Raw genomic sequence first — 14,513 nt, forward strand, 5'->3', positions numbered from 1 at the left:
TTAACTTTTGTAATCTCCAAGACACTTGAGTAATTAGATTTCAAGTCTTTACAAATTTGGGTCACTCTTAACGGTTTTCCTTTGGGACGGAAGAATACCACCCAACGATTTTTCGATGAACCCGAAACGTTCTGGTATTGTCGTAATCGAGAAAGATTCTTGGGAGGAATATTCTCAATGATTGGATGTTGAGGAGAATTAACTAGATTTTGAACCGAACTAAGTGAAACAGAATCAATTGTTGGCTGTGTCGAATTTAACTGTGATTGTTTTTTATTTTTCTTCGAAGGACGAACTTCAGAAAAACAATTACTAGGAGAAGCTACGATGCTCATATCAACATCGGAGGGTTCGTTCCCCTCCATTTAGATAGAATTGTGTAATAAAAATGAGAGCAGAGAAAGCATAAAATGCCTAACACTCACAGAAAATAAAACTATTATTTTTGTATATATAAAAAAAAATAAAATAAAATTAATTAATTAAGTAACACAAAACAAAAACTTAGCTGTTTTATATTTTCCAGAGGCAGGGAATCTTCAGAAATCCTGCACCAAGGTTCAATACAGCGGGAAGCTTCACACACACCGAAAAACACTTGAAAATTCAAAATTCGTATATCTTCTTCGGGGAATTCCACTCGCTAAACAAATGGCTCCAATAACTTCACAACTTCTTCGAGAAATAGTCTTCAAAACACTGAAATGACCTACAAGAGAAAAAAACACGAAGAAAATCTGCAATATTCGTTTTGATGAAAATTATACGTCACCTTTATTCCACGGCTTGCTGATGTATATATTATTCAATCTTCAAATGCATTTGATTTTCGAGTTTTTGCTCCGTTGAACAGAGGAGACTTTTCAGGTTACCGTTCAGCTGCTACGAAATGCATTTGATGTTCGAGTTTTCGTTTCAACGAGTAATTGGGTCCACGCTTACAAAATTAATTCACTTACCAGAGTTATGATCCTTTTGCCGAGACCTTTTCAGGTCACCCTTTAATATCTTCACGGCTACGAAATGCATTTGGTTTTCAGGTTTTCGTTTCGTCAAGTGATCTCTAGTTTGCGTTAGCATAATCACATCACTTACCACAGTGAATCCTGATTATTACCCCTTCCCACTAACAAACTATCCCTTCCATGATAAACGCTAGGGAACCACGCTATAGAGGCGACCCTTCTGGCCTTCGGGCGGCGAATATCATACTAAGATTCCTACCCTTCCCCTGGTGACTGTAAGGACGTGGCCGGCGTCGTTATTGATCATTGAAAGCTCGAATCACCGAAAATTGCACAACGAGAATGATTTGCTAGTCCCAAGCGTCATTCTGTGTGTTCTTTGTGCAATTTGGTTGGTTCAGGTCAATCACGGAGAGCAACTACGAATTGTACAGTCTACCCAAGCTCAAGCAAGCTCAAGCAAGCTCAAGCTCATGGCCCCCAGAAACAAAGCCAAGTGCTCTAGAAAATATCTAGAGTTATGTATGAAGTTATTTTCTAGAGCACTTGGCTTTGTTTCTGGGGAAAGAAAATATCTAGAGTTATGTATGTATGCGATATGCTCGCGAAATGTTAACCTTGAATAGCGTATAATTCCTAGGTTCTTAACGCAGTCAACACGTTGTAGCCTTATGCCTCTGAGCTTATGAACATAATTGACTGTTGGAAATTTGCGAGAAGACATTATCGAGCACTTGATTGGGTTCAAAATGATGATACTGTCATCTGCAGACGATAATTTCTGGCACTCCTGATAGAAATTGATGTCGTTGAGGTATAGCAAGAACATATATGGACCATATATGTATGAAGTTATGTATGCGATATGCTCGCGAAATGTTAACCTTGAATAGCGTATGATTCCTAGGTTCTTAACGCAGTCAACACGTTGTAGCCTTATGCCTCTGAGCTTATGAACATAATTGACTGTTGGAAATTTGCGAGAAGACATTATCGAGCACTTGATTGGGTTCAAAATGATGATACTGTCATCTGCAGACGATAATTTCTGGCACTCCTGATAGAAATTGATGTCGTTGAGGTATAGCAAGAACATATATGGACCATATATGTATGAAGTTATGTATGCGATATGCTCGCGAAATGTTAACCTTGAATAGCGTATGATTCCTAGGTTCTTAACGCAGTCAACACGTTGTAGCCTTATGCCTCTGAGCTTATGAACATAATTGACTGTTGGAAATTTGCGAGAAGACATTATCGAGCACTTGATTGGGTTCAAAATGATGATACTGTCATCTGCAGACGATAATTTATGGCACTCCTGATAGAAATTGATGTCGTTGAGGTATAGCAAGAACATATATGGACCTAAGTAACTTCCGTGTGGAACACCTGACGTGAATCTGTCAAATAATGTACTATTTAGACTTTCATAATTGTAGTCACGCTCTCCAGACCAATGGAGAGGAAGTCATGCCGTTAAAGATGCCAACATATTCTTATTCCCCTTCATAAGGTGCGAGAAGAGTTGGTGATCCACAACTTCACGTTATCAAGCAACCCTGCGCTGTGTCCGGGAACCCACTTGAGTATAGGGTCGGACAATTGGGATCTCTTGATGACCTGTTCTGATACACGTTTGGATCTGATGGCATCAATGGCAATCGTCGAATTAGGAACGACCAACAGCGGAAGATGGCATTGTGGTTGTAACGAAAATGACGGCTACCTCGGCTTAAAACACCTGGCAGATGACCGCGAGTTTCTTGCTGGAAATTAGCCCGATATTACCGTAGCTTACCCCAAATCGAACTTCTGATGGTCCTTTTTAGCCGTCCGAATATCTTATCCCATAGTGATGGTATTTTTCTGCTATGGTGGTCTTGATGTGTTCTAGCAGACTGGTTGAGTTCGCCCCGGCTAGGAAGTTGTTCCTGATACCGCTCTCCACGAGTAGGGCTTTTCATTCGCTCCAAACCAGGATTGTTGCTAAGGGTAGTCAGGTGTATCCTTCCCCAAACGCTGGTTTCGACAAGAAATTGGCAGTCCTGGATACGATCGCCGAGTCAATGATAAGGTTAGAAGAGGGTTCTCCAATTTCAGCGTAGTCAGAGACAGCTGGTGTTGATGACAGGAGGCCGGAGACAGTGCCGTAGTGCCTCGTATCAGACCGGTGCCAGAGTTTTCGGGAGCTTGTCTCCGGCCAAAGTGGAAGGATTTGTTTTTGCAATAGCAAAGTAAAGAAATGGAATTTTAAATTTTTTTTTTGAAATTCATTTATTTTGGTCCAAGGAGATTTGTTCTAACTACTTTTTGATCATGATATCTCGTAAATGACCGCCTCTGGCCTTGACCGCAAAATGTGCCCTTTTTTCGGCATTTTCCATCACTTTGCCCAATGTTTCGGCCGATATGGCAGCAATTTCTTGTCGGATATTGTCTTTCAGCGCAGCCAGGGTCCTTGGTTTACCAGTGTATACCTTGAATTTTAAATATCCCCATAAAAAAAGTCAGGAGGCGTCAAATCAGGTGATCTCGGTGGCCAGTCATAATCGCCGTTTTTCGATATTAATCTTCCGGGGAACATTTCGCGCAATAATTTGGTCGTGGCAGCCGCTGTATGGCATGTAGCGCCGTCCTGTTGGAACCAGTAATTGTCCAATTTATTTTCACGAACAAATGGCAATAAAAAAAATTATTTTTCCACGCACGTTTAGTTAACACAATTGAGAAGTTATTTTGAATGTACAGCTAAACAATTTCAGCGCGTTGTTTAGGTGTGTATTGTTTCATGGTTAAAATTGTACTGAAATGACGCTTCCAACGCGGTATGACATTTGTTAATCTGACATCTCTGTCAAAAGTTATGGGGTTGCCAGATGCTTCCACTTTAAATGGCCCACCCTGTAGTTGATTTTCCGGTTGATCCAGTGCCGTTTGGATGTAGTTTTCAATGGGATCAACCGGTCGGCACAGCTCTTTTTAACATCCTCGAAATAACGGAGGGTGCTAAGTTTATGGTCGACCAACACTCCAAGGATCTTTAACGTTTTTCGGTATTCTGGATCCTGGAGTTGGGAATCCTATGGGTGTCACGCACTGCCATCATAAGAATAACACCCGCGTATACGAACACGAAGTATCCCCTAGGCAGGCTATTCATGGCGACGGGATAGAATGTAGCGACAAAAACAGAAGCTCGAGCAACTTCTGTCTCCTCGTGAAAAACACGGGAGCTAATGTTACCAAGTTTGATCTCAAAAGTTCGGTTCGGTTGATAAAGTGAAGTAGTTTACTGTCAACGCCCCAATGTGCCAGAGTTTTCAGCACTAACGGGATTCATGTTTTGTAGTACGCCTTTTCCGGGTCCAGTGCTACCATCTCTATGTGGAACCTATCACGACCCTATCATTGGCTATCACGTCTCCGAGGGCCGCGAGGTAGGTGGTGGTGCCCATACCGGTCGGAAAGCGAACTGCTGAATGTAGGTATGGCTGTGTTGCTGGTACCTCTACGGAAAGCGTTCGTAGCGTCGTTGAAGAACAAGAGCTCAATTGAAGTTCCCTAGGATGCTTCTGGGGTCCTCCAAGCCTTCTAACGCCTCAAGCAGCTTCCGTCGTAGTTTCGGGATTGTGCCACACTGTAGGTATATACAAATGATGATCACCGGGATCGGGACCTTGATTCGGTCTGCTATAATTGGCAGGTCAGTAGAAATTCGTTTTCGCAAATGGGGAATGTTCCTCTAGATACCCAAAGCAACGGAGCCTCGCTTGGTGTGCCAGTAGAATCCACCCCCGATAATTCCCTGGAACAAGTTGTGGAAACTTATTTTGCCTCTTGGAGTGCGATGATGGATGTGCACAGCTCTCGGTCAAAGATCTCCTATTCTCCCAAGCTGTTGTATAGCCCATTAACCTTCCATTGCAGGGGAAAGTTAGTGGGTAGACTTCGTTATTGATGGGCAATGTGGCGGGGAACCGGAGGTGCAGTAGTACTGGCTGCGAGGATTCCCGGTGAAACTAGACCGACGATAACAGGTTGGGAAGCATCACCACTCGAAGGCAACCGATGAAGCGTGATGGGTTTCATCGGGGAGTTGGAGCTTCCGGCCATAGCTTGCGTGAAATCTGCTCGGCTTAGTCCCCATGCGATATCGGCGTTTGACTGTGCTTTGACTGGCATCGGCGTTTCTATGAATTACTCTAGAGATAAAACTTGAGTATTATGTATATTAACGATAATAGTATAAATTTAATTATTAGGATTCGGTAACTGCGCTATATGGTTTATAAAAAACTAAAAATGTAGCTCCCGCACGCCTCTTGCAACATGGCAACAGATAAGTAACTCTACTTTCGATTGTCCTAAATTAATTTCAACACTATAAAATGGAAATTGAAGCCAAATACTGGTCCAAATACGCCGTGATAGTGTGAGAGAAACAATAATTTTTCATCTCTCATTAGCAAGAACGATCATTATGATTGATTATGTATTATGTACATTTATTTGTTGATATTTTGAGTATAAAATAATAACTGTGAAGTTTATCCAACATTCCAGAGCTGATCAATGTTTTTTTTTTTTAATTTTACGTAATAGATACTTTCAACGATATTGTTTTGAATACATACCGTAACTCTAACTCTGCTTTTTGGACTAAATACATTAATTGACTATTGATAGTGCGTATAGATAGTTAGATTGTTAAATAGTTAGATTGTTCTTTTGTATTTGTTATCACCCGATAATTCACCGAAGAAAATTAGTTGTACAGAAAAAAAATAAATCCGACATCATTGAAAATGTCAAATTGTCATTCCTGCTAGCATCGACGCTAAGACACAACAAATTCATTCTTCTTCTCAATTTAACGAAAAAAGTATTGCAAATCCGAAATTTATCCGAAGTCAGTAAGTTTTAAGTGTATTGTATCTGAATGTGACTTATTTGAAGTGATTAAAATAAATAAACTCTCAGAAAAAAGGATTTATAATGCGTAGAAATAGGCTCTTAATGTTTTGTTTAGGTTCCTTACTCTGAGCTGGATGAAACAAGAAAAATATTATTACCGTCAGCAGCTTGTTTTGACCATGTAGATGACAATAAAAGATATTTCAAAACGCCGAGCAGCAAAATATCAAGGAATTCCGGAAAGTACTCTTCGTGAATGGTAACGTGAAACGCCCTGGAAAACACTCAGTTTTCGGAAGGAAGATGAAGAAAGCATCGTCCAGTGGGTAATCGAGTCATCCAGAGCCGGGTTTCCGATTGACAAGAACCGTTTGAAAACATCCATGGCATATTTTCTGCAAACCGAAAAAAGGGGTGTTCCTGGATACAAGTGGGTGAATGGTTTCCTAAGACGCTATTCCGCAATCGAACGGATAATTCCAAGTGCGCTTTTCAAGCAGCTAACTTGTTACGGAGCATAAAAACCGGAACCGGTTTCAGAATCATTGTTGCTGTTTTTGCATCAAAAATAATTTGATAATTGGGTAATTTGGCATCAATTCAAAAAATCTGGAAGGTCATGGCATGGTTGTATGAATAGGGGCTCCAGATTCTGGACTGGTCAGCTTGTTTATCAAACCGAAACCCTATCAGGAATTTATGAGAAGTGATCGGACGAATAGTGATCGGCGCAGCTTGGCCGTGACCACCCCGAATGGGTTACTTGAACTGTTTGAGAACCAAAGTTGACCTAAGAATTAGAAACTTATCGTAATAAATTGACGTTAATTTTGTGAAAGAATGAGATTTTTTCCTTCTGGTTCTATAGATAGGAAACACTGGAGTTTTATTTTTTCTAATGTTTCGCGCCTGAACACAACAATAAAGTTGAAATGGCCTGTTTTGTAAATGAAGATAATTGTTGTATTCTACCCCATATACTTCAATTCAACCGACTTCTTACAAATCCCTGGAAACTCTGAACAAATGAGTGGTTCTATAGTTGTAAAACGCGGTAAGGTGATGAACAGCCTGTTCCGGGTACTACCGAAGGGTGTGTTCGTATTCACCTATGCGGACGACATCCTTTCGGTAGTAGTGGACGCCACGCATCAAGATCCAGGCAGCTACCAATGCCTTCGGTATATAGATTGTCGAACGATGTTTTCGACTTCCGACGCAAAAGAGTGGTCTCATGGGGCATGCAGTCGCAAACACCAAGGTTGATATACGAGAATACAAATTTACAACGACCGCATTCCCCGCCGTAGAACGTTGAGAATTCTGGGACTGGTGGTCGACTGCAATCTGAACTTCCAGCAGCATTACGACGAGGTGAAGAAGAAAATTGAAAACCTTGAAAACCATCTCCAAACCCCATCGGAGTAATAACCGAACGATCCGTTACGTGTGGCAAAAGCCATCACCAAAAGCCTCCTAGAAACTCTATCACCGATTTACAATAATGCACTACGGATTATCTTTGGTCCTCCTCCGTTTGACATTTTCGTGGACGCGGCGATAGTCCCCAGGAACTGCGAGCTTCCTAGCTAAAACCAGCGAAAGTAAGGAAACACCTGTCTGTTTTAACGAACAAAATCTTGCAGCAGGTGACACACTCAAACCTTCCACCGATAGATTAAACAGCTTTGGTTTGGGACTAACGACTGGAGGTTGCCGGTGGTCCGAGTGGATAATACAATCAGGAACAACTTCCGATCTGAGACGAGCTCTGTGGGTCTGACGCCAACCTTTGTCGAACTTGTCACGAGAAAATATCACAACTATGAAATTCGCTACACGGACAGTTCCAAATGGATGCAAGAAGTTGGTTCTGGGGTAAGCGGTCATAAGTGCTCTGTTATTTCCGGCAAAAAACTCGTCGACATTTTTTCGACAATCTAAACAAAAAATTTGTGATCAAATCGAAGATGCTTGTTCCTTCCCCTTCGCGTACAAGAACAGTCGGCATCTTCGAGCGGCGCGGATTCCCCCTGGGGCCATGGTGAGCGGACATCCTCGTCAAACGAAAAAGGAAAAAAAAATAAAAGTTCTAATGTGTGGAAACTCTCATGATAAAACTTGTTTATTGTTTTATTGTTATTTGTTTGTCCGTATGTGCATGTAAAATGAATTAATGTTTATAGTAAGCGCACATCGCGGCATGGTTTCGATCGTTTTTGCTAAGACAAACCAGCCTAGGAGGCTGAAAGTCCCAAAAATTAAGAAAAAAAAATTAACCATGAACTAACGCAACTCTACGGTGAACCTAGCATCCAGAAAATCGACTAGATTGATGGAGTGTGATGGGCGGGACATGTTGACTGATTGATTGATTCTTTGTTTTTAAGAGGCTTTAAACTTTGCAGTTCATTCGCCTCTATGGGACATGTTGCAAGTCCTGCAAAGATGGTGTTCACATCAAACCCGGTAGGGACAAGAAGAAGAGAAGCTCAGCGAGCGAGCTTGGAGAACTGCAGCCATGGGCCAGACGAACATTGTGAAGAAGATCTAATCTCTCAATAGGATGTAGTATTATTGTAAATAAATAAAAATATTTAGTATATTCACATAAACATATTCTAATGTTACTATGTATGTTATTGTTGCTAAATATTTTGGTGCTATGAAAACACATTTGAGTAATGTATCATGTCAATAATTTAATTTATTATCGTTCAATTGTTCGAAAAATTTCACAATAACTCTGATAAATTTAACAGCAAAATTGAATTGAGATATTGTATTCTATTTTAGGTATCATCTCTTCACGCCAACTGAGGCAACAGGACCAGTTGCGACCACAATTATGTCACACTCTACTATCATGAGACTGAACCTCAACTTCCGGCAACAGGATGAACTATCAAATTGCGCAAGAACGTTAGCTCTGCAGTGTGCTACCAAAGATCCCCCTAATTGTGCTTTGAATGCTCTAACCCTCTGCGAAAATGATGCTATGGCGTTCGAAACTGCATACCATATTGTTATAGACGCCGCGACGCATATTATGACGTCTAGCCAATTGTTTACTATTGCCAGGTAACTGCTGCAATTTATCATCGAAACCCCGATTAATGTATTTTTTTCTATCAACAGATACATGGAACATAGAGGCTACCCATCAAGAGCCTATAACTTAGCAATGCTAGCTATGAAAAATGTGCAATTGGCGTATAACCAAGACACACATCCAGCAATAAATGATATCCATTGGGCATGTGCTTTATCTCATTCGTTAGGAAAGACGGAACTTTCCAAAATGATTCCATTGGTTATCAAAAATGTACAGTGTGCCACCGTATTGTCGGATATTTTACGACGCTGCAGTGTACCAACACCTGGTATGCATAGTTTCAACGCACATGGTAGAGGTATATTTCTGATTTCGTTTGATAATAAACAATTGATGAATGTTTTTATATCTTGTAGGAAATACCATGCGGCAGTGCATGAAACTGAGTTACGATAGAGAACCACTTAATCAACTTCTCGAAGCTGCCGTATCCGCTTATGTGAACACCACACACTCACGGTAAGAATAATATAAAATCATCACCAACATATAAACAGATAATTTCAATGAATTTTATGCTGCCCCCATATATAGGTTATCGCATATATCTCCCAGACACTACAGCGATTTTATAGATTTCCTTAGTAAAGCACGAGATACGTTTATGCTTGCTCGTGATGGTCCGGCCCATTTCTCACGACTCATTGAGAATATTACCATTGCATATAAGGGTAAGAAGAAGTTGGTCCGACAAGTGAGACAACGTTTTCAGTTTGTTTAAGAATTGGTTCCAAAGAAACAGCAGGCATCCCACATGCCAAGTGTACTACACCCAAAAGACACGTGAGGCAGTACTGGTATAAGACAAATTGATCTTTTCATAGATAGAATAACAAATTTCCATATGTTCTGTTTAGTTAGTTCTATCATTGAATATACATAATTTTTGCATATTTTCACCTTTTGTAATGATAAACAGTATTACGAAATGTTCTTCCATTTTTGTTTATGTATCATATTTTGTTGCAGTTAATTGTTTGAATATTAGTATATTCCAATATTCGTTTCTTTTCCTCAGACGAATTTGTTACGAATTCCAGCTTAATGTTTACTATTTTATTAGCTACATGTAAAACGTGCAAAAAGCTAACGAAATTAGTTTAAATCCATGGCACACATGAACGAAATTATGTTAAAATACCATTTTTCCAAAAGTGAACAGATACTCTGTTCCGATTAGAATACAAAAATGCTTAGAATATGACTTCCAATTTGTGAATAAAAGATAAAAGAAGTGAATACTAGATTAAATACAAACTACTTCTCAATAATGATCATATAAACGACTAGTTACAACATCAAACAGCTTATAAAATTTGAAATAAAATATAATGAATTATAAATATAACTACTTACTACCTTTAGTAACATACGAAAAATAAAATATATGCAAGACATATTCGAACTGATCTAGGCATAATCCTAATAGGTACAACCAGTATGTATAGTAAATTATAACCGAACTAGTATCTCCACCATTCTCTAGTTTACTAAATGATACCTTACACACGTTGTTTTAGTTTAATTTATTTTTTTTGTAATTTTCATCAGTAATCCCTGTGCCACCAAATCTGTGCCGAACAAATAACTCAGATTTCAGTTCGAATAAATTATTCAAACTATTACATAGTATAATTTCAGACGTTTGGTTTGAAACATCTTCAATATTCAATGATTATTAGGTAAATTTACAAAGTGAATCAAACTTTATTTAGATTAGCACACTTCAGTGCTGATGATACGCTAGATATATATAGCAAAACGTTAAATAAAAATATACAAAATATCTACACTCGTAAGTGTATATAAAACCTATCAAACAAATTATAACACAAATGTGTTTAATATGGGACAAATATTTCTATGCTGAAACTACTCACTAGCATATTGCATCATACATTGTATGGAAATATTTACTGCCAAAACAAACAGAATCAAATAAGATCATAAAAATTAGACCACAATGAACATATAATTTGTCCTTATCAATGTCAGTTTTACAAAATAAGCCCAGTGTTGTTTATGACTGACAAAAAATCACCGCTCGTTTAGAAGTCGCCATATTCTGTGAAGGTCAACAATCAGTTCGACATCCGTTTACATTGGTAGAGCAGTATGACAGATACCATATTCCCAAGTTCGATGAAGGCGGCTGATTGTCAAACGGACAAGCTCAAGCCGTGTACAACGGAGGTAAAATACTCGAAAATTCAGTTGACTTGTGTTTATCGAAACCTTTTTTTCCTCCAGAATATTGCAAGAAAATAGGTTACATAGAAAGGTTTGTAAAAGGAACGACAAATATAGGCTCTCGTATTGGGCATAACATTCAGCATTTAAATGTATTTAATCCTGTCTGAAATGTATATTGTTTCCAAAAAAAAGCTATCGATCCAAATATATGTTCGATGATACAATAACAGTAGCTATAAATAAAATTAGTGAAAATAGAAATTCTTAAGAGCTATCGGTAGTAACGGATATCCTTTCTCTTATATATTGGGATGTAAGTTTATCTCAGGTATTGCAAAGTTTGATTAACAAATGGATGACAAACTAGATAAAATAAAACTTGCATTTTAACAGCAAATAAACCTATCAATGAATAAGCAAATATATAATTATAACAAATTGGTACGACAATGTTTTCATGAAAATATATATCACATTTTCCACGCATATGAACACTGAATTCATTGATGTTGTGAATAACATGTTGTAATAACATCAGGATAAACAGACTGATGTAAAATATTCAAAGCTACATGTATATTGTTCTTCTTAAGGCCGATTTAGAGCTCTCGTGAACGTGAACGTGAACATACACTTTTTTGTTAATAATTTATCAGTCCATACATGAATCGCGAGGAAAATATTTTGAAACGATAGGAAGAAGCATTTTCTATTTGAAAAACATATTCAAACACAATTCATATTGATAAAAATGATATAATTCAATATTTCACTACGGCTCTGAATTTCTACAGGTAGGTTTAGAGTTCCCGTGAACGTGAACGCGGACAAATACTTTTGTTAATAATTCATCAGTCCATGTATAAAACGCGAGGAAAACGTCTTGAAACGATAGGAAAAAAACATTATCTAGTTGAAAAACATGTTTGAACGCAACTAAAGGTAGGTTTAGAGTTCCCGTGAACGTGATCGCGAACAAACACTTTTTTGTTAATAATTCATCAGTCCATATATAAAACGCGAGGAAAACATCTTGAAACGATGGGAAGAAACATTTTCTACTTGAAAAAGACGGATGGGTAATGTCGGGGACATAACCGGAGTGACGTAGGACTATACATAGGGGACACCTTTTGCTAAATATATATTTTAAATTATTGTTTTATTTTCTTCTCCTACGTGAATATCTACCTATCTACCTGAAAAAATGGATTAGTTTACTGTTTATTCTTTATGAACATGTTGGGGGTTCTGAAAAGAACCAGTGGTGTTGTGTTTTTGCGTTTTTTTTACAAACTTTCTCAATTTTTTCTCACTATCTTATAGTTGCTTCTTGATTTTTTCTGAAGGCTTTGTACTTATTAAATGTTCAACGCCGGGCATCTTTTGGCGTATGCACATATCGTACAATCAAAATGATGGCTGTAATAGGGAATTCATAGGTGGTCATCAGCTCATTCACTATCATATATTTCACTATTGAGCACATTACCGTATCTTAAACTGTGGTTTCGGGGACGAATGAATTGTAAGATTTGTAGTCTCCGCAAACAATGAAAAAGAACTGAGGTTTTGGAGACGAACTCTACGATCTGTCAAGAAATAGACGAGCTATAAGCGTTCTGAAAAACCAACAGTAAATACAAGGACGGATGACCTTCGGATTAAAGTCCTTTAAAATAAGAACAGAGCAGCAGGAAATACATAGCTCATCAAGTTGCTCCTTATTTATGTTCTATACAATGCAGATGTAACGTCAGTCAATTTTCAACATAAGTTATCAACCCAAAAAAAAGCATTTCTTGCTACCGAGAAAATTCGTTAATGCCATCCTGCATACAATGTGTTGTAATTTGAAGCCACTTTTAATTCGGGAACCATGCATGGGTTTGTGAAAACTGAATGATCAATTTAAAAGACCCCAACCACCAATAAGTTCAAAAACAAGCATAAACAAAATAAATCAGTTCATATTATGTCACTTTAGAATGCATTGGTATTGTGAATAACTTTTAATAACTCTTATTTGAAAGGTGCCCTGAAAAGCGCTGTGTTTTACGGTGGCTGGATTTGCCACCAAAGCAGTCTGTATAAACAAAATTTTTCCTTCTTTTTTTTTTCTTTATTATAGTGACTTTCAACACATTTCGGCTGGTTCATCACTTTTACTTCCACTTTTGGAAAAATGTCGGGAGTGAGAATTGAACTCGTGATCTCTGCGTGAGAGGTATGGATGTTACCACTACGCCAGATCGCCTACTTTTTTTTTTTTTCCTTCTACCTGCTGTCGTTTTGCAATTGTGTTTGCCACTCGCTGAAACTAGTTGTTGTCACCGAACCGAATGTGCTCTGTTCTGTAGGCGGGTTTTCTTATTCTCGTGAGCAGCTTTGCAAGCCAACTCGAGTACTCCAGCGGTCGAAGCAGGCTAAAAAGGGTCCTTTTCAGGATCACAAAATTATCTTTAATCTAAAGAGTTTATTGTTTTGTTATCACTCGATATCCCCATCTTGTTCGGCTAAACCTTCCTGTTTAGCGATTGCTGTTGTCACTCGCCACAGCTTTCACAGTTGGAAAATTTCTTCCCATCCAGTTTGTGACATGTTGTACAGTAAATTACATTTAATGCGACGTGCCGAAGCACCACTCAGTGTCAGATTGGAGGCAATTTTAACCTGTAATTGAACATTTGCGATGACAGTGGTACAGTGTCGGCATTCAATGTGGGGTCATAATTTGGACCCCGCACTCTATGTTTACAAAAATATCTAAATAAATATCGCAGTACATGTCCGTCCAATTAGTTAGATGTCGGACTACATGTAACTTACTGTACTTTCAATCTGGAAGCAATTTAAGAATTGGTGAAAATTGAATAATCGGAAAAGTCCCCAACCATCAAGAAGCTCAGAACAACTGCCAAATTCACATACTCATCATATCCTGGCAAACAAATTATGAAAAAATCAATTTGTGTTTTATTATTATTTTGGATATTGTTTTAGAAAGCATTGAACTGTATTTCGTAAACTCTTTTTTGGATGGATTAATGGCCCTGAAAAGCGCCGTGTTTTATGGAATGGTTCCAATTTAGAAAACTTAGTACTCGTGGTTTTGAAGAAAAAAAACCATTTCGAACGCCCTCGATGCCGCCTTGTTCTGGATTTGCCCCTAAAGCAGTTTGTATAAAGAACAAACTTTTTTTCTTCTGCTACCTGCTGCCGTTATGCGATTGTGTTTGCTACTCGTCACTCGCTGCAACTGCCTGTTGTTGTCTTGATGTCCACCGAACCGAATGTGTTCTGTTCTGAATGCGGTTTTT

General features: G+C 38.5%; 1 protein-coding gene across 3 annotated transcripts in view; it reads left to right on the forward strand.

Moving 5' to 3' along the window:
- The window catches only part of LOC129775138 (uncharacterized), a 59,569-nt gene extending 47,932 nt beyond the window's left edge, over positions 1-11,637 (forward strand). For 2 of the 3 annotated variants that reach the window (XM_055779465.1, XM_055779466.1), the window contains exons 7-10: positions 8,682-8,966; positions 9,024-9,298; positions 9,357-9,459; positions 9,535-11,637. In XM_055779465.1, the coding sequence (XP_055635440.1) occupies positions 8,682-8,966; positions 9,024-9,298; positions 9,357-9,459; positions 9,535-9,721 (850 nt within the window). In that variant the 3' untranslated portion in view covers positions 9,722-11,637. The remainder of the gene's footprint in view (positions 1-8,681; positions 8,967-9,023; positions 9,299-9,356; positions 9,460-9,534) is intronic. The other variant, XM_055779467.1, reaches the window with a different exon arrangement.
- Positions 11,638-14,513: the final 2,876 nt, after the last annotated feature.

The sequence above is a fragment of the Toxorhynchites rutilus genome, chromosome 3 (assembly GCF_029784135.1).
Source record: "Toxorhynchites rutilus septentrionalis strain SRP chromosome 3, ASM2978413v1, whole genome shotgun sequence".
NCBI lineage: Eukaryota > Metazoa > Arthropoda > Insecta > Diptera > Culicidae > Toxorhynchites > Toxorhynchites rutilus.